This window comes from Adelges cooleyi, unplaced genomic scaffold (genome assembly GCF_023614345.1).
Source record: "Adelges cooleyi isolate 19-005CV unplaced genomic scaffold, UGA_ACOO_1.1 ACOO_flye_CR_arks_rails_tigmint_CR_PRNA_651, whole genome shotgun sequence".
NCBI classification, from domain to species: Eukaryota; Metazoa; Arthropoda; class Insecta; order Hemiptera; family Adelgidae; genus Adelges; species Adelges cooleyi.
The window spans coordinates 11,353,445-11,374,692 of NW_026096352.1; the positions used below are offsets into that span (position 1 = coordinate 11,353,445).

At 29.1% G+C, this 21,248-nt stretch overlaps 3 protein-coding genes across 4 annotated transcripts; 1 reads left to right on the forward strand and 2 right to left on the reverse strand.

Annotated features, from left to right (window-relative positions):
* Positions 1 to 1,097: 1,097 nt before the first annotated feature.
* On the reverse strand, positions 1,098 to 2,145 carry LOC126844513 (multifunctional methyltransferase subunit TRM112-like protein). Its single transcript, XM_050582766.1, has 4 exons — positions 1,946 to 2,145; positions 1,772 to 1,873; positions 1,580 to 1,672; positions 1,098 to 1,482 (listed from the first exon to the last, which is right to left on the reverse strand). Exons 1-4 carry the CDS (start codon positions 2,021 to 2,023, stop codon positions 1,372 to 1,374), a joined length of 384 nt encoding a protein of 127 aa, XP_050438723.1. The 5' UTR covers positions 2,024 to 2,145; the 3' UTR covers positions 1,098 to 1,371.
* Positions 2,146 to 2,958: 813 nt separating this feature from the next.
* Positions 2,959 to 8,960, forward strand: LOC126844377 (condensin complex subunit 2-like). 2 transcript variants are annotated; one of them, XM_050582524.1, is made up of 12 exons: positions 2,959 to 3,427; positions 3,530 to 3,640; positions 3,793 to 3,891; positions 4,238 to 4,411; positions 4,476 to 4,710; positions 5,488 to 5,700; positions 5,757 to 5,927; positions 6,005 to 6,275; positions 7,518 to 7,629; positions 8,005 to 8,127; positions 8,371 to 8,481; positions 8,553 to 8,960. In XM_050582524.1, exons 1-12 carry the CDS (start codon positions 3,332 to 3,334, stop codon positions 8,763 to 8,765), a joined length of 1,929 nt encoding a protein of 642 aa, XP_050438481.1. In that variant the 5' UTR covers positions 2,959 to 3,331; the 3' UTR covers positions 8,766 to 8,960. The 2 variants fall into 2 exon arrangements, with proteins under 2 accessions (XP_050438481.1, XP_050438480.1); XM_050582523.1 differs by having other exon boundaries at positions 2,962 to 3,427; positions 8,002 to 8,127.
* Positions 8,961 to 15,764: 6,804 nt separating this feature from the next.
* On the reverse strand, positions 15,765 to 18,089 carry LOC126844505 (transcription initiation factor IIA subunit 2). Its single transcript, XM_050582755.1, has 4 exons — positions 17,861 to 18,089; positions 17,660 to 17,764; positions 16,168 to 16,297; positions 15,765 to 16,091 (listed from the first exon to the last, which is right to left on the reverse strand). Exons 1-4 carry the CDS (start codon positions 17,930 to 17,932, stop codon positions 16,060 to 16,062), a joined length of 339 nt encoding a protein of 112 aa, XP_050438712.1. The 5' UTR covers positions 17,933 to 18,089; the 3' UTR covers positions 15,765 to 16,059.
* Between the last annotated feature and the right edge of the window lie 3,159 nt (positions 18,090 to 21,248).

Consider the following 21,248-nt stretch of genomic DNA (forward strand, 5'->3'; position numbering starts at 1 on the left):
TGTTTATGTTTTTATTAGAATTTCTTTTGTTTTTATTAAAACTGTTTACCTCTACTTTTTCTTAATTTGTCCAATACATAAGAATATCATTTAAGTATATTATGTGTCCAAAATTAGAACACTTGGAGATATTAGACAGTAAAATAATTTATTAAAAAAATGTTGCTCTTAAGATTTTTTTTGGAGGAGATGGGGGAATTTTCAATATTAAGACTATTTTAACTAGAAAAAATATTGGAAAATCAATTGTTAATTTAAAAAATATCTTAAAAACCTTCCGAAATTATGCCATTTGATGGTAGTTTTTAGTATAATAAATAATAATTTACTACTAACGTTTGCTATAAGTATTTATTTTGATTCACGCAAAGTCTCGTTAAAAAGAGAGCTAATTTTTTTGGTGCTTAGTGCAAGAAAAGTTTTAACACTTTTTTTGTCAGAAAAGTCACCCTCCTTTCCATCTCATTTCTAATTAATGTTCCTTACATGGCAAAAACTATAAAAAATAATTTATATTATAATTTCAAATATAATTTAAATATATTGGAATTTTACTGTTTCAAATAACTCATAATTTTAAATGAAAATGTATATTATTTTATTGTTAATTATTTTAAATTATCGTTTTAGTTAAATTAATTTAAATTCATTAGAAATAGTTATTTGAATATTTGTTCAAGCGAAAATACAGTTTTAATAACTATTTAAATTATGTCCCGGTTTAATGACGGCCAATTATAAGTTAAATATTATATAAATTCTTTTCTAAATTTATTTTACTCCCGTTTTTACTCAGAGGATCAATTGTTTTGATCAATACTATTAATAATGTATTTAACTTAGTAAAATTGGTTTAAAGTTTATTATACTGAAAACATTTCTAGAAAGTAAAGATATAATTTTATTAGATTAAGTCACTGATAGCCATACTACAGTCAAAACGACCGCAATCACATTTAGTCACTGTGACTCAGGTAAAACAATGTATGTAAGTCATATTGTATTTAAGTGTGATCAAAAATCGCATTACTAATGGAAGGTTAAGGATTTAATGGGGACAAAAGTGCAAAAATAAAATGAAATTATCATACACAAAATTAATACTGATGTCCCAAGGCAATATATTGAACCTTAAATCTTTTCATAGTTATGTAAAAGTTAAATTCATGCATTCATTATTTTTGTTTGTAGTTAAGAGTATTTACGTTTAAAAGAGTTACTGACAATGAACATATTGTATGACAACTATTTTATATTATTGAGTTATTGGATTCATATAACATTTATAGTTGTTGAAATTTTAAATGTTATGCAAAAGAAGTATTAACAATAAAATAACAAAAATAGAAATACAATCTTGGTTCTTTGTATTTATACATATCCACTTTCATCTTCCTTTAAAAGCAAGTTAGGTATACCAGATGTAATTGGAAATTTTCTACCAGTTTCCGGACATATGAGAAACCCATTTATAATTTCTACCTATAATTATAAAACAGTTTACATTAAAAAGCAATTAATTAAAAGTATTTTGAAGTTTTAGTATCTGTAATGTTTATAATTATTTTGTTTGACTTACTTCCATGAGTACATGGTGAATTTTCTTGAGAAATTCTTCATTTTTTTCATAGTTCTCAATTAATTCTTGAGGCAAATCATTTCCATGGCCCGCCTACATTAAGTACACACACAATATGACAAAGCAAATTGGATAAAACAATTTTTGTATCGAAAAATACAATATACAATACACCAAAGTTTAAAATAATACCTGTATCGCAGCATTTACAAGCACCTTCCAATCAAGTTTAGGAACCATTTTCGCAACAAATTCCATATTAAATTCGGATTCTGATATTTTTACGTCTTGGGCCTGCGAATAATAATGTGAAAAAACATTCAATTTTTTTTTTTATTAGGAAGACAATGTTAGTTTTACTCTCACCTCAATGCGGAGTGGATATCCGACTTTGACGCCTTTTAGGCATTTGGACGACAGCAAATTGTGAGTTAATAATTTCATGTTTTATTATTTTATTGATATAAGAATATCATACAATTTGGACAATCGGCATGTGACCTGTCAAGTTGAAGCAATTCATTGTTTTTCGTACACAAGTAACCATAGAATTATAAAGAAATGGACTGATAGTAGAGAGAGATTCGATAAAAAAGTGATTTGCTGGTTATCTCATGGAAGAAATAATACCATGAAAAATGAGTGATGATAATACCTAAAAAAAAAATGTTTTAATTTCAAATTTGTTTATAAATTTAATTTTTATGTACCTATTGTATAAATTGTATAATATATTTTAATATCCTCATAAGCTTAAAAGAACGTTTAGAAAATATAATTATTAACATAAATCATAATTTTAAATCTACCTATGGCCAGGTAATTTCATAATCATATACTAGAATTATTTTGAAACGTGGGAATTAAAAAAAATCATTTCTTACTTTACACATTTCCTAAGTACTGAAATTTATATTCTAATATTACAGATTAGATTCTAGTTATTACTGTATGATTAAAACAATTTTAACACAAACTGTTGTATTCTGTAGTTCTGGAGAAATAATATGACGCCGCCATACATTATTTAGCTTAATAATATATTGCCTAAAAATAATTAAAGATAATAAAGAAGGATTTATAAATCCACCTTGATCCTATATTTTATTAACCACTGTGTAATAGCATAGGTTAATTAATATACTAGTATATATTTTAACTATGCCCCATAGTAATAACGACCAACGTTTATTACTTACTGGCTGTTATCACTTATCAGCCCAGCGAGCCGGATTGAGTAAAAAACGAAGAACGCGCATGCTCAGTGTGTATTAACTGCATGCTGCGAGTTGTGACAATTGTGCTTGAGAAAAGATTATAGGACATAGGTAAGTCAGCAATTCATGGTTTCAGTTCTTACAATATGGCTACCGATTTGCGCCCATATAATATACACTGCCGCCTGAAAGCGCCAACAGCCAATCTGCGGTCATAACAAATCGCTAACACACCTAGTTTTTCTTCGATTTTGGTAGCATAGTAAAAAAATGATAAATATTATATCCAACTATCCAACACCGCGGTTGGTGGCCAACGGCAGTTATCACTTTGAAATATAAAATTATTATCATAATTCGTTATTCGTTCATGAAAATTGAAATAAGAAATGCTTACGAAGAATGATGCCCATCGCTGGTTGCTGGCTTTACTTTTAAACTTACATCAAATATAATTTTTTTTTTACTTCATGTTTATATTTGTTTACAACTTATTTAATTTTTGTTTTGCATTATCAATTGATTCCGATAAAAAATGGTTTTGTTTAACGCCAATTCAAATTCCGACGACACTAACGGTACTGTCAAATCGTTAAAGAGAGTAGAAAAAGATAAAGAAAATAATAATACTGTGAGTAACTATATACCTAGAATATAATATTCTTAAGCAAACTATACATTATTGGTACTCTATGTTTTATACTTTCTTATTTTCGTTTACTTCACTGCATAGATGCAGGAGGAACAGGTTGTATTGACAGAAGATGACGACTACTATGAACATCTCACAACCGACCAGTTAAGCGTTAAAATTAAAATGTTCCGAAATTTGTGTTTAGAAAATGTGAGTATAACTGTATGGCATTAAAATATAGTATAAATATATAATTATCTATGAAATATGTATCATTATACTAAACAATGGTTTACCAGTGTACCTAGTATTTACTAATTATTAATGAGACTGTTTTATATTTTAAAATGGTTTATGTTTAGAAAATAAATGCTTCCAATGCATTTGACATCGATTTGATTGGACATTTTGCATTCTGGCTGGGAAAAAAAAAACACATAGATAATGAAGATATTGGTTCTGTAAGTATAAATTGAAATTAGCATGTCCGAATAACTTGTCTGATAACCAATATACTATTGTAAACTACTCTCGGCTGATTTTAATTTTATTATCTTAAATATTTAATTTAAGAAAAATTAAAAACAATTTTTATATCTGGTACCTATGCAATTTTTTTTTTTTTTTAACTGTTTTAAAACACCTATTACATTATAAGGTCACTAGATTATTAGAATAGAATAATATTGATTTGAAAAATTATATAACTTCTAATATCAGTTATGGTATTTGAGTTCTCAATTATTCTTGCTTCACCCTGCACTTAAAATTATATAATATGAAAAATTACCAATTATTTATTTATAGTTCCAAGAAATGGCTGACAATTTAGAAGCAAGCGCTAAAATTTATGGGTTACGAGTGGACAATTTTACAGAAAATACATCGCGACTTGTTGAACAAGTTAGAGCAATAAACTATAAAAAAGAAATGGCAAAAGTAAATGATGGAAATGAACCCATTAAAGTTCATAAACCCAAGGTAAGCTTTTCTTCGTATAAAATGAGTAGGGTTTTTATCTTTTTTGTTTTTATGGTTTTTTTAGAGAACAAAGATGATGTTAACTTCATCTGAAAAATTAAAACGGAAATACACTGAGGTAGAACAAATGACTGGACTGAATATGAAACAAAATTCTATTATTGAATACAATGAAGTATTTGAAATGGGCAAACCTTCAAATTATATAGAACTGTTATTTTCAAAAATGCCATTAAAAAAAGAAATTGACAATTTGGTGTCAACAAACACACCTAATGCAAAAACAAATTATCCAATGCGTATGTATGATATGTAATAAGTCTAGTAAAAAGTCAATCTTCTATACTTCTTCTCCCATAGTAGTCTATAATTTTTATAATTATTTATTTATATTAATTATGTTATGCTTGACTCAGGCTGTTATTATTTTTTTTTTTTTATATAAAATAACAGCCATATACATTAGGGTGGTCCTTTAAAAGTCGATTTTTGAATTTTAACCTTAACACCCCCTAAAAAGTTTCTAAATACAATAAAAATAAGATCAAAAAAATATATATATTAATTTTAACCGGTGCCCCACAAGGGTTAAAGTTTAAATTGGATTTAACAAAGGATTTCGATACTTGTGCACAAATCAATGCATAACTTTCTTCCTACTTCTTAGTTTGAGCTTAAGTTTTGACGGTAATATAGCTTGGAGTCTGCTGAACACCTACACCATACCCAAAAGTGCATACCTGTCAAAATTTCTGCCAGAAAATGAAAATATAACAATATATGTGCATAAATGTCGTAAATCCTATGTTAAATCCCATTTAAACCACTACCATTGTGCGGCACAGTTTAAAATTAATACTTTTCAAATTATTTTTTTTTTTTTTTATCATATTTTTATTGTATTTAAAAACTTTTTAGTGGGCGTCGAGGTTAAATTTCGAAAATCGACTTTATTAAGGACCACCCTAAATATACATTGCTAAATGTACTTCTATTTGAACTATGATAATAAACCAACTGTAAAAAAACTAACATAATATTTGGTATTACACAAATTAATATTATTTATATTTTAGCTAATATTCAAGAAAAAATTTCCAAAAGATATATTTGTCCTGACTATAACGAATTTTTGGCTGAGAAAGATAAATGTAATATGGAAGAAATAATTCCAGATCTAGATGGTATCGAAAATCAATTTGACCCAACTAACCATTTGTGTCAAAATATAGTAAATGATTCGCCAGTGCTCGATTTTATTCAAGACGTTGATAGTTTTGATGCTTTAGGTAAAGGGTGGTTTGATTTTAATAAAAATCTTAAATTAATTAAGCTATTTATTTAGAGCCAATTTCTACCAATGATAGTGAACCAGACATAAATGCACTAGTTGATTGTATCGATGATGTTCAAAGAGATTATAGCTTTTTTAACCCTCAACTTCTGGCAAAATGGAAGGGTCCAAAATCATGGAAAGCGCAAGCTATGGTGAAAGCACTAAAATCATGCAAACCACGTAAATCCAAATTATAATTCATATTATGTTATTTCTTTTATTTTTTACTCAACTTAATACTATATTAATGTAATCAGATGAGCGTAAAGACATTTTATGTTCACCAACGAATGACGATGATTTAGACGATCCAAGCCAAGAGTTTAAACTCCCAAAAACACCCAAACGACGTAACAAAGTAGTAAACGAAAGTATCAAGTTGAACTGGATGAAAATTGATGAAATAAAAGAGATATTAGAAAAAAATGTACTTAGTAAAGAAAAAGTATTACCTCGTATATTACAAAAATGGGATGCATTAGATAATATAGGCGATAATAAACACACTGTTGTTGATATCATATATAAGTAAGTAGTATGAGTTATTGACAAAGTCTAACAAACTGGCATGTTTTGAAGCTCCACCCTCTAACCATTACCCTCAATCTAATTTAAGGTAAAACCAAAAAAATCTGGTTACGGTTGCCAAACTTGGATAGTTTATGTAGCCACCAGTTTGTTTGGCGTCGTCTATTATAAAAATACTCAAATAAAAACCGCCTATACTCATGTCTCCCTAATAAGGTTAGACATTCTAAGTGGTAAAAAATATTTATTTAACTGAGTTGGGTTATTTTTCTTGTGCATAGTTTAAAAATATATTTTATTAGTTTTCTTTAGTGGAAATGTAGACTTGAGACAATGAGACAATTTCTACCCGCTTAGAATATGGATAAATAATTTTGTGTTATTAAACTAAAATTACAAATTTTAATAAAAAATATATATACATATATTTTTTTTTACACCCTTTTTCTTTGTTATAAAATAGTGTAGTTACGGGCTGCTGTACCCTGCAGGCCAATTTAGTAGACAGTAAACATTTTAGTACCGTAAAAGAATGGATATGAGAAAATTTCGGATTTGTTGTATTTTACCGGGTGTAGTGTGCAGGGGAAATAGGAAAACGAGCAAGGCTTCTTGTTGCACTATGAGACATGTCTTGCCATTCTTTATTTTGTTTTGTTTTTCAGTAATCTTTATTATCAGTTGTTGACGTCGTGTCATCAGCCCACCCAAACTAAACTAACTTAGTTATTGTGGTTTGTTTCATACTAATCTAAAGTTTGTATATTTCTGTTATGTTATTGTTTAGTTTGTTATTTATTTCTCCAAGGACCAAGTTCTTACCACAAATAAATTAAATATGAGCGTAAATAATATTGAACATAACAAAAATTGAATTAGTTGGGTTTTAAAAGATGGCATTCAAAACTACTCGTACAAAAGAAAAAAAAGTCTAACTCTCGTTTTTAAATTAAGGACTACATACGGAAAAACAACTTGAAAATTTTGTTTTTTTGTGTTATCACATTTTTTTTTTTTAAATAGAAAACGTTTTTACCTTTTCTAATATAAGAAGTCAATTTTGTATCCAGTTTTTGAAGTTATATATTTTTTATAGTATAGATAAAATAAAACGGACAAGGGAGTCCAGAAAGGTGGAGCCCCCTGTCAAGGCGTGTAGCTTAATTTTTTTTAATGTCTCCCTGACCTAAAGACCCACGCCTCGCCACTGGTTTGGTTAATTTATGACTTAAATATTTTCAGATTTACGTTCTTAGAGTATGCTGAGATTCGGCCTGACTGGTGGCAACAAGAGAAAAGTAAAAAACGAACAGATAAGAATACCACAATAACTGAGTCATCATTTACACATGAAGTACATAATATATTTTATACAACATATTTCATTAAATAATATTAACATATTAGACAATTTTTTTAAATCATGAAAATCTTTTTAGAAATTATTGGTTTGCTAACTTTTATAGTTATGTATTAAAATACCACATCATTACTATTTATTAGATATAAATAATAATTAATTCAACTTTATTATTTTAGTTATTAATATTAATTAATATTATTAATAGTTTTAAACCATTCGAGATTAATATGTTTGTATAAATCAGGGGGAAATATATTTGTGGTTTGATTATGTTTCTGATGATACTTTTGTAAATGTTTTATTGTGTATTAAAAGAGAAGTATCTGCCAAACCTAAGATGTAAAACATAATATTAAATTTTAGCAGAACGAATTGAATTTTGATAATGTTGTGGACCAATATGATGATGTTAATGACAATCCTGAAATATCACAAAATGAAGACGTGGCTATAGCTGAAAACTGTTGTGATAATGATATTTCCGACCAGGTAAAAATATAATTTTAAATACACATCTTGTTAAGTTAAGCAATTGGGCTAGAATACAATGGGATCATTTCCGATTCCTACAATTCTCAGGTAGCTACCCTCTCGAGAATTAGCAATGCCCAGCGTGGTTAGCCCCAGCGCCAAGCATCAAATGCTACTGACAACTTTTAAATTAGTTTTTTACTATACTATATATATATATATATATATATATATATAAATAATAACAACATATTCTTATAGTCATTCATGGAAAATAAACAGTGTTTAAAAGATGCTTTTAAACCTGAGGTACGCTTGGACATTGGCACCCTTAAAAAGCAAATGATGGACATAATTGATAAAGAGTGTACTGTAAGTAGCTAATGGTAAACAGTTGTATGTGTTAAATAAGTTATTATAAGTATGATTATTGTATATTTCAGGTATTAAAGTCCTCAAGTAATTGGAGTAGTGTACTAGCTTTCAAAGACTTATTATTAAAATTGAATTTTTACCAAAGAGAAGAACTCACTGTACCTCTTGTGTTTGTTGCTCTTTTACATTTAACTAATGAACATTCCTTGTCGCTTACACAAACAATGACACTAAATGTCAATGAAATTGGTGATGTTGAAATTGCCAAACCTATAAAATAATATTTTATTCAATGTTTTAAGTTCTTTAACATGTCCCCTGTCTCTTAATTTATTATTATTTGTATTTACGTGAATAGTGTGCCTATTTTATTTTATTTGTTTATACCATTCTCAAGAGATAGATTTCCTATTTTTATATACTTACAATTATAAAAGAACACCGAATTGTTCAAATGAATTTTGTACAAAGCCATATAATTTAGTACTAAAAATGTATTATTAATTAATATTTAATTATATACGTTTTTTCTTGTATTATTAACTTTTTGTTTTTACATGTTCATTATTTATATAACATAAAAAACTAGAATTAGTAATTCTAGAACTAGGATTAGTTTTGATAAGTAACTTTTAGATACTTATTTTTTGTAACAATTAACCTTTTATATACAAATTCATTTTTTGTATAATATGAATTGTATTTTTTCCAAAGTTGCTGCTCACATTAAGAAAATTAGTAGAGAAAAACATGGGAAAAGAGGCTTATATTATAATATGTGTTAAACCCCTCGATTTTTTTATCGAAATTGTAAACAGCTTTGAACTTAAAATTGACAAAAGAGTCTTATGTCAATTGAATCAGTCATTTGAGAAAGGAAAAAACTTCTCCCTACTAATAGTGTTTCTCTTGTGAACGGCAAATCCAAATTCCTGTTTAGATCAGAAAACAAATATGTGTCAAGAAGAATTGGCTAATATTTTTCAGTTACATTTTCGTTGCACTTTACTGCTCAATAGTCAATTTTATATCAAACAATTTTAAATTTTAATGGTAAATTAATTACAGAATAAAAATGTGTTTTGATTAAGTGAAGTTTAAGATACTTAGTAAATTGAATGATAATTTAGAGGGTTGGTTTCGTTTGATGACTCATTTAAAAATAGTTTGACATGCAAAAAAGTGTTAAAAGAAGTTTTAAGCAGGCGATTTTTAAAAAACTATTGGTTTTATGTGAAGAGTATAAAAATATTAATATTAAAATATAAGGCGTTATCTTAACACATGCGAAAAAAATAAAATGTATGTAAAAATTGAATTTTAAATAATAACTAAAATTATCGATTTAGTGACCTAATCATCTGTCCCATAATGAATAACGAGATAGAAGGGTCTCTATTATTTGTGTATTAAAAATCTTCATTCGTATTTAATTCTATTAATTTTTTTGTGTAAATGTGTAACACAGAACACTTGTATTCTATACTATACATATTATATAGTTCATTTAACACATTAAATTGTTGTTTTATAAATACAATTAATAAAAAGAAAAATAGCTCTAACAAAATTATTTAAATAACTATAAAATATGTTTGTTACCGTTATTTCTGCATAACAAATCATCATTATTACTATTTTAAAATTTTTAAATACAAATTAGGTTTCTAATAAATATGTATCAAAGGTAAATTGAGTAGTTCTAATTTTTTTTAATACTTTTATAAATATATATATATATATATATATATATATATTTCTTAAAAATAATACTGTGTCTGCAATGAGCTCGTTCTTTTGGTTCGTTTTTTAGTATCACATTTTATTATTTTTAGTAGTTTGGTTTTGGCTAATTTTTATATTTTAACATAGTTGGTTATTTATTTCAAATTTTATACTTAAAAAAAATAACTATTACTATAAAAAAAAATAGTTTATGATAATATTATAATAGTTAAACATATTTTCAACAAGTATATTGCCTAGACAACCTATAATAGTTTAAGAACCATTTCAACGTTTTTGTATTATAATACATGTTTCAATGCTTAAATACTATATAATATATTGTACAACATATCTAATTTTTAAAGATATTTTGAGAATTAGTGAACTATGAACGAAGTTCAAAATATTTCTGATGAAGGTACAACCGATGATTTTCTACATAATTTAAGACAAAAACTACTAAATATCTATTGTGGCTTTAATTCTTATTCTGGTTTACAACTACACTCATCTGTTTTTCCTTAGGGTAATTAACATCCGCCGCTATTATTTTTTATACTTACTAGTGTTTAAACTTTATGCAATATTATGATTAAAATGAGTTGCTGTTCACCATTATGTAACATTAGTAGATTACTAAAGAACTATTTAACATTTTAATTTAGCATGCATATTTTACAGTCGAATCGTTGGAGTTGGTACACAAAGGTGCCATCGATCCGGACATGCCCTTCTCGCCCTTGTCGGTTTCCACCAAAAACATGTCAACAATTAATTTGCCACCATTGAGATTCTACCACTTCGACGAAAAACCGTGCAAAATGAAACTAACCAACAATGGTCGAACGGGTACGCTTTTAAGTGTAACGGGTTAATCACATTTTGATTTTTGACCGGAGACTGAATTTTTTGTTTGTTTTCTTACATACCTTAAGTTGTAAGGCATATTATTTTTTTTTTGCCCATCAACACAATATGTCTTTGACTACGCTAAATCAGCAAGAGCCCCCCCCCTCCCCCCCGATCCTATTTCGAGTTATTATTGTCTCTTGAATTCTAGTAAGTAATTTTAAACAGGTAGGCCGCTTCTATCTAATCTAGTAAACTAGTAGGTAGCTAAGAAGCTGTGGCGAAGCGTCATACGATAAAACAAAACGACGCGACGTCTATTCCCTTAGAAAATAGGAAATACAAATTATAAACTAAAAATCCCTCTCCGCTAGTCGGACGGTTTAAAAGTTTTTTGTGAAAAAATAGTTTCTCTGATCGGAAGTTGGACTGACCAACGGCCGTACATAGCTGGCTCCGGTTTGGCCGACAAGTATTACTTTTCACACCTGCACTTTCATTGGGCTGACCGAGACGACACCGGCAGCGAGCACAGCATCGACGGCAAATGGCGAGTGGACATTTAAGACAAGTACAAATACAGAGTATGTCTCAGAATGACTGTTGTAAATCGCTATGTTCATAAATCATAACCAAACAGTAATGTTTTGTGAAATCGTTGGTTAATGGTTATATTGAGTCTGGTGGAATTTTAAGTTCTATATAGAAAAAACCTGTTACAAATAATTTAAAAAAAATCCCTGATTATTATCTTTACCCCCATATCGCTAAGGAGTTCTTAGTAAATGTTGGTTAAATTATTTCACATAGCTTATTGGCTTGAAACCAACCTATAACCACGCGAATCTTTTTCAAATAAGTAGATATTTGAAGGCACATTATTGTTCAAGCTCTAACGTTGAAAATAAAAAAAAATTACATATGGTTTTACCATACAAATTTTATTCTTCAGCGTTTCCATATTTAATTTTTATCTCTAATAAACGTAAAAACGGCTAAAATTAATCATTTTAAGCTCAAACCAAGATGTGCCTTTAAATGTCTATTATTTGAAAGGGACTCCCATAGTTCTAATATTTTTTTCAAACTATAAATCATGCGTAATAATAAATACTAAAATTTACTAAGAATTCCATGTATTTTTTATGGGAAATTTCAAGCACCATGGGACAATATAGAGGTGACGATAAAACTCTAAAAAATCAGATTTTTGTTTTTAAATTATCTATAACAGGTTGTTTAATTATATAAAACTTAACATTCCACCAGACCCAAAATAACGAACTCCCAAATATATAAATTATTTTTTGGAAATGTATTTGTGAAATCGTTTAAGTAAGTGTTTAGTTGCATTTTAAAAGCCCGCAATAATTGACAAGTTACCTATATTTCGTAACAATCATTCTGGGTCAACTGTGTGTAATATTCATAGTATAGTAACTATCTATTCCGTAAAACACTCTGAAGTTTGCTAAATTTACACCCCAGGCAAACTACAGCCCGTTTTATGATACTTATTCGGTATTGGCGCAGTGCAAAAGCTAAAACCAAGAATTAATGACTAAAAATAAAATATACATACTATTATTTCGTTCTGTCTGTTATATTAAGGGGAACAGAAAGCGCCAAATTTTTTACAAGAATTCACTTTCTGAAGTCGCCATAACTCGGAGAAACATAACTTTATACGTTTTATAACTAGAAAAACTTAATATCTTTTTACATTAAAATTAGTCGGCATGCTTACAATGATTACTAGATCAATTTTTGTCAAATATTGCCTATCTTTTGCTCCTTGATAAATAGCGCTTTCCGTTCCAAAAGGCCGCATCATTAAAACTAGACTTGGCCATCGTCGCTCTCCACAAAAATGTTCTATGGCCACTGCCAAATGGTAGTAGGCGAAAACCGGAGAAATTTTTTAAAGAATACTTTGAACATTTTATTTATTTTAATTTCTGGAATGGGATTGTTATGCTATTTCAATGTGCAGACGGAATTTTGTTACAGCCGTTTACTTAGTTTACAATATGTATGTAGGATACAAAGTACAATGTTACGCCGATACCGTCATAAGTTAAAAAGTATAATATAACATAATGATATTATATGTTCTAATTATAATGAAAAATTAAACAATTTACTATGATTTATGGTGTTTTATTTTTCGTCTAGCTATTCAATGGAAATGCATTTAATATTTTATAAAGGATCGTGTCAGTCGTTGATAGACGCCGAAGTGCTACACAACGGTTCCGTCACACTAGCTTATTTGTTTGAGGTAGATATATTTAAATTAATAGACTACTATAGTCTATATACATTATAGATACTCCCAACCGATATGTATTATCTACCTACTTACATATACAATAGTTTAGTAGATTCTTGGTTAATTCTCTGCTCGATAAAGTTTTCTAGCGATTACAATAACCATAATTTATCCAAATACCTTAAGTAATATAATAAAACCAACCATAATAAAACAAATAAGAGGTCAGTGGCGTATTTAGAATAAGGACTGAGGGGGTGCAGTTCTCTCCTTCTCTTATTCAAAAAAATATAAATTATTAATGACAGTAAATCAAAGATCTACCTGTTGGTTTGTTAAGTTTTTAGAGGTTAAAAATTAAACTTTGTGTTTACTGTTTATTATCTTTCCTGCCATAGAAAATCTTCAGTCTCAGTTAACTTTTAATTCGCTTGTTATACATTTATAGATCAATCGGGCAGCGCACGAGGGCTTACAAATGGTAACCCCCTACCTGAATGGTGTACGAGCCTACCGGCAAACGGCAAGCATTCCGAGTTTTCAGCTTAGCCAGTTGACGAACAAGAGCTCAAGTGAATATTTCATTTATTGGGGAAAAGCGAAAAAAATAGGAGGTATGACTGGCGTATCCCAGTGGATAGTCTTTACTGAGGCGTCAGGCGTTAGCGTCGAACAAGTAACGTGTATACAGTATATTGTACAAACTATTAACTTTTACTTTACTTATTATATTATATGAAGGGCACAGGGGAAAAACGGTAGTTGTCACATTATGACAATTTTTTTTTTCAAATAGTTTTTTTTAATTTATGCCAATAATTTTTTTTATTTATGTCAATAGATTGTTTAAATAAATATATTTATTGTTAGAGTAGCATTTTATGTTTTTTTTTTGTTCTTATCTAAGATGTAGAGGAATTCACGAACTTTGTTTTTGCTATACTCTAAAATTTTCATAATGTGAAAACTACCGTTTTTCCCCTGTGCCCTTCATATGTATGTAGGTACCAACAGCAGATTAAATAACATTGATATATAGATTACCCGCAGTGGAGTAACTAGAACCAAATTGCTAAGATTACCAAGAAATTATCGTATTTACTGGGATGATCCTTTTTCCTCTTAAATTCATAAAAGTTCCTAGCCTTTAGGTGGTTTTTATTTTAACTTTAAATTTTCAAAATAAGGTATGCCGAATAATTGAAAGTAACAAGTATTAAGCAAAATACATTATATCTGAAGCCTTATAATTTTTTTTTTTTAATCTAAATAAATGACGAGACATAATTTCACACTTGTATCAGCTCAATGAGGTCTAAACAAGCAAAAGAAAAAATATTTTTTAAAAATATCATTTGACATTTTGGTGTGACACCTTAGGTAGAGTGTTTTCGGCACATAATGGATAAAAAAGATCAAAAGATACGGCACAACTGCCGGACGGCCACAGAGGTAATAGGATCGGATATAGCATACTTGGTTCCAGCACTTGTAAATCAAGTGATCGACAATACAAGTATGCACTTGGACATCATCTATACCACCTCAGTAAGCTCCAACGAGGAAATAATGATGGACACTCGATCATTGGGCTCGATATGTCCTCCACCTAGTCCTTCTGTAACCACTTCGGCCAATGCCATCAGTTTCGACAACACACAGAAGCGGTCTCCAGTCAAAGTACCCAGAGATCAGAGGCCTAGGGTTGTGGCCAAGACCACTGAGAGCAAGAATCGTAACGAAAGACCGGCACTCACTTGGAAAGTGACTAGGACACAACTACTCCGGCGAAAGTTTATCCAAAGCATAATGGAGTCCCAACCCGAAGAGAATAATCGGAAAACGACATCACGGGAAGTTATACACACAGTTCCCTTCAAACGCAAAACCAGTAAATGCAAAACATCCACTAACAAATCGAGCTCTTCATTGATAAAACCTATATGGAGATGCTAAGACTTGCATAATACAAATGTGTTGAGTTTAATTGAATCTTCAAGTTTTCAACTCTGTGTAAGACAATAACTAAAAAATATCCTTTTACAATAACTAAACAAGTTTTAACAAAAAGCTAATAGTGCAAGAGATCAACAGCTTAATGCAAGAATGACTAATATTGGTTTTTTCACACTACCTAACACGACCTGCCTAGCATAATCTGTATATTAACTTCGAAAGCTAATGCTTTTTTGTATTTTTTTAATTTAAAACAACTAAAAGTTATTGTTTTCTATAGTGTGATATTTTAATTGATACAACAATGTGATGTTGTCTAAATAAAATTTATAAATTTTTTACAAATGCATAATTACTTTGCACGTTTAAAAAGTAAAAATATCACAGATATAAGAATATCAGTTATAAGAATTTTCTTTAAATTTAAGCAAAAATGAAAATATTAAAATATAAAAATAAATTACTACATGTATCCTAAAACCAAAACTAGTTTAATTGTTGTAAAGCAAATTCTTAATAAATGGAAAAATCTGACTTATATATTCTAATAACATTTATATGTAAAAAAATCTTAATTATAATTAAGTCTATAGATAAAGACACTATATTCTTGGATGAAAACATATTTTATTTAAAAGAATAATTATTTGTTGTTTATTTTTTTACTCTTAAATTTTACTTCCTTATAAATTAAACAATAAATAAATAAGTACTAATACACACTGACTTAAATAAGATCATAAAAGTATATTAGTAACTAGGTGATAACATTAGTTTTTTTTTGAGGTCTCTTCAGTCACACCTAAAATTAAAATTAAAATTTTATTATTTGCTTTAAAAAGTTTTTTTAATTGAAATTAATTAAACAAAATACATACTTTTTCCGTCACATGCAACAATTTTTAATTTTTCAACTTTCGCCATTTCTTGTGTTTCTTTGAACTCTACATCACTCAGCATAAAAGTCCATACATTATCACAGAAACGGTATGTGTCCATTTTTCCAGCCTAAACATTTTTCAATACGTCAATAAGTTATATATAATATATTCTTGGTACATATAAATAGAAATAAAACACATTTTTAAGTATTAAATTAACATCAGATAATTTTTATTACAACGGGAGTGGTATAAGATTCAAGGTGTGCAAACCAAAATCAGATGATCTTAAATTCTATTAAAAGGAAAGAGCCGCAAAGAGCTTCATGTCAGGGCTCACCCAAACCCAATCTGACTTATATATTTATGTTGTCGGGGCTTCAAATTTAAAATACCTGCACTTCAGTTTCCTTAAAGGATTTGCAAGGGGCTCTGCTTATACTACGGCACTATTGTACATTAGATAGAGTTAAAATATTTAAGAAGCTGACATAACAAGCAGATGGGCGAAAGTTACACAAGGACTTAACTGAATAATGCATACACTTCTCTCTTTTTCGAAATATCAAGTTTTTATTTTTAAGTTGGCTTTACCTAACCTAACCTTCTCTTTTCATGTATGTGTACTATTTCTCTATTCAGAATATGAGCAATACCGGGTGGCTGACTTGTGCGCAAGGGCGTGGCTTTGTTCTGAAGCTATATATTTAGTGGTTGACTTGGTGGGAGAAGCATCTAACCGCCACCGACGAAAACCGGTCGCCGCCTGGTACCGCCCTTATTCTGAATAAGTGTACTTAGAATGTAAATTGTGTAACCACAGAATACAATATATAATTGTTGTTTATACCACTGATTATTAGTATTAAAATATTGTTATTTAACATTAATTGTGTAAGAATACAAATTAATAAATAGGTATAGTTTGTTTTGTTAAAACAAACGAAAATTAACCTTTAATTTTCTCAACACAAAGTTTACATACAGTTACAATGAAAAATACCATAGTTCTAGCATCTATAGAGAGCTAAGAATGTCCTGAAAAAATAAGAATCTAAAAAGATTTCATCACGAAGTATGATACTTTTAGGAGAGGAAATAAAAGTAATTAAAGTAAAATAAAAGAGCCAGTGACATTTTTATTATATTTGTATGGAAACAGCGTCATGGAATTCTGGAGACGTTGTATAAACCACTAAATTTACTAAGGGGCTTGGGACCCTGGCTTGGCTATACTTCGTTCGCCGAGAGTATATGGTTATGCAGAAACAAAAATGCATTATTACTGTCTGCGCATGTGCAAACGATAGTAATGCAGTTTTGTTTCTGCACAACTATATTCTCTCGACAAAAAGAGTATTAATCTAAGAGTTTACCCATTAACTTTGAAACACTTAAATATTTAAAAATTGGTATTCATTTAGTAGTTAGAAGAATAGGATTTGACACTTGTTAGCAACTTATCTTTTAAATGTAGGTACAAATTTACCTTAAATGTGATTTTGGACTTCACTCGTGTAGCCAACGAGTTGTTAACAGCTTTGTCGAATTGCAATAGGATTTTCATTCCAAGAGCGGGCGTTATTTGTCCAAACTAAAATTGAAAAATGATAAATTTACTTAAAATCTATTCATTAATGATTATGTATCTTATTGAGTTAGGCAACATCAAATTTAATATAACTATTACCTGAATCATCTCATCAATACTTTCTTGAAGAGTATTTCCCAATGTGGTATTTCTGTATAACTGATAGGCCATTTTAAAATAAATTTATTACAGACGACGAAATAATAATAAAATAATTATTTGACATGGGCATTCAAATCACATTTTTGTCAATTATAATTGCCAGTACCGAGTGAACTATTTTCACAAAAAAATTAATTATCTCCGTTCGTAATCATCAACTATGGCAATTGATAACGTGCGTGGAGTTAGCATAGATTAAATACGTGTATTTAATCTATGGAGTTAGCCATAAACGAGCCAGCAATATTTGATAACAGAAAGTGTCATGGCGTTGGTGTATGTTGTGTTGCCAACCGACCGAAACCGGCGGCAGTTTGTCAATTTTTGACAATGTTCCGGAAGAGGTCCCCTAAATTTGATTAAACCAATCGAAAACTTACTAAAATGTCTAAAAATTCGTCTCTATGAAAAAAGTTGGCACCGGGGGTTTTGCCGGTCGACCGCCGACCGAAACTATTTTAAACAATGTTCCCCCTTATCCATTAAAGTTACAATTGTTTCAAAGATGAGCCGTCCGTTAGGACGGATTTCAAAAATTGGTTTGCGAATATATTAAACCAACTCTATAGAGTATACATATTATACAAAATACTTACTATATAAGAGTGGCCAATTTAAAGAGTGGTGATTAATGATTATGCGTGTTATTTGTCCATGTTTGTTCCACCTTAACTTTATAATCAAACATCATATCAAACAAAAACAATTTTATTACAAAAAAATTAAGGTATATTTATGATTTTAAACTTATATTTTTTTTTTTGTGAAAACCTTTAATCTAAGGTAATGTAAAATGTATTTTAATATATAGTTCAAAGTACCATTGTTTAATAAAGTTTATTACTTTGTTCATTTTTTTTCTAACTTTTATGTGATAAGCCCTTTACTCACTCCAAAAGCAGTTTTTTAGCTCCATAAAAAAAATAATATCTTTTTGTAGGATGATAAAAATGTTAAAAAAATGAACGTTTTTAAAGTAATAATAACTTTGTATTATCCGCTCAAACCAAGAGTAATAATAATTGAGCGGTAACCGTATATTGTGTCCACAATTTTTCCAAAATCTAGTTTTAAAATAGAAATATTAAGAAAACAAAGCCCGTCCAACGAATAGTATACAGATGATATTTAACTTATCTCGTGACACGTGTGACACGACGGCCGCAATGGAATTTATGAAATGTTAAAGTCAATATTTTAAATTTATCTTAGGCTTGCTTCAGCCTATATGGGCGCTTAAATAACAAATACATCTTATAACAACAAAATAATAACTTAATAAAATTGTACTAATTATAACTATAATCATTTATATTTTTACAGTTTTTCTCCAACTTATTTTCTAATAACTTAATTAAAAATCGGCCTATTAGCCCCCCCCCCCCATATAAACGTTTTTTGGACGTTTTAGATCTAAAATCTTGAGAAAATATACTATGTTGTTGTTGTTATGTTATACTAATTGTAGAATCGATTATTAATATATCAATTAAAATTATGTTTAAATACTATTTTAATTACTCAAATTTATAAAACTTTAATATTCACTTTCTTGTCTTTTTAAGTAAATGAAAAAGTAATAAAAAAAAACAAATTGATATGGTCGAAATTCATTAAAACCCCCTTTTTTATTAAATATTGCCTGTAATATAAAACTGATGTTAACACCCGTCCGCTTTTAATCCCGATAATATTGTAGTAATAATAATAAGCTGTAGCTAAATTTTGATATAACTTAATGATAATAAGTAATAACATAATTCATGTAGTTCACTAAACGACTGAATATTATCGTGGAAACCTTATTATTAAATTGCGATAAAAAGTCGGTTTGGTCACCGGTGGTAAAAGTTTGGTTAATAGCGGACTCAAGTCGTCTCTTCGTTCAGTAGTGTGTACAGTGCAAAGGCTGCAATTGAATTGGACGGCTCCTCACAAAAGTAAGTTATCTAAAATACATATTTTGCATTAGTCTTTCGATACAATAAGTTTCAAATAGCGGCGAGAAAAAATGTTAAATTCTATTCAACTCGTGTTATTAAACTATGTAGCATATTATTATTCCAAAAGACTTACACTTAATTTTACATAATATAATTTATTATGAAACTGAAAATTAATTTCACACGTAATTATTTGAACAAATTTCATAACTTTGGTTATTTTCCCCTAATTTTTAAGCATTTTTTGGGAGTACTCAATTTGAAACTTTCACACATTTTGTAAAATTTTCTCAGCTTTCTGAAAATTTTTTTTTTTATTTATTTTTTGGGCAACGCAATTAATTTTTATGAAAATTTAATTATACAGAGGGATACATCTGATGTTACTACATAAATATGTAGACGAACATTTTTAAAATATTTTAATTATGAATTATTGACTAAAGATATTACATTGCCCCCTATTTTATAAGCCGGATCCACAATGTCGCTCACAAGTTTTTTTGATTTATCATTACAATATAAAATTCATTATTTTTTTTATGTTGACAGGTGGTTTACATAGTAATTTATAAAGCCCGGCGTGGCGGTCAAGGCGGTCGTGGCGGTAGGAAAGGCCGAGGAAGAATAAGGGGTGGCGGCACCGGTGAGCCCCAGGCGCGATTTCGCGGGCGTAAGTTGTCACTATATCGGTAAACCGATATTCTCATATTATGTATAACCTCAACTAACCTTATAATATTTTTCAGGTTGTAATCTGTGCATAGTGTTACCAGACGTCCCGATTTTGGCGGGACAGTACCGATATTCAAGCAGGTGTCCCGCTAAATATGGTGATCAAATCGGGACAGTAAAATGTACCGACTTTTAATCGACGTCCCGCTTTTGTCCCGATTTCAAACAATAGTTATTTTTTTCTTATTTTCACTTATGGTGTGTATATTTTGTGTTCCATCAGATCACATCAGTTTATTTTGTACAGTTTCTATAATCTATACTGTGATATCACTTATTATCATAGAGACCTAGACATTGGTTTTTATCACGTTATGATCTGGACTCTCAATCGGCTATAGGTAACCACGGTTTTAGAAATGAAACCCAACGCTGAGAGATGTCATCCATAGAAAATAATACGATAATAGGAAGTAATTACGTAAGCTTAATGAGAGTATTCCAAATATTGTCCGTCCAATTGAAAAACAAGTTAGTTAATAGGCACATTTTAATATTTTTAATACATCATTTTAAATGAAATTGGGTTCATTTTTAGAAACACTTGTTTAAATGTTGGGAAGAATTTTTTAAGGACGGGGATCGTTTGAAATTTCTTTAAAACGTTAGAAATTATTTCAGCAAATAAAATTCTTTTTTTTTTTAAT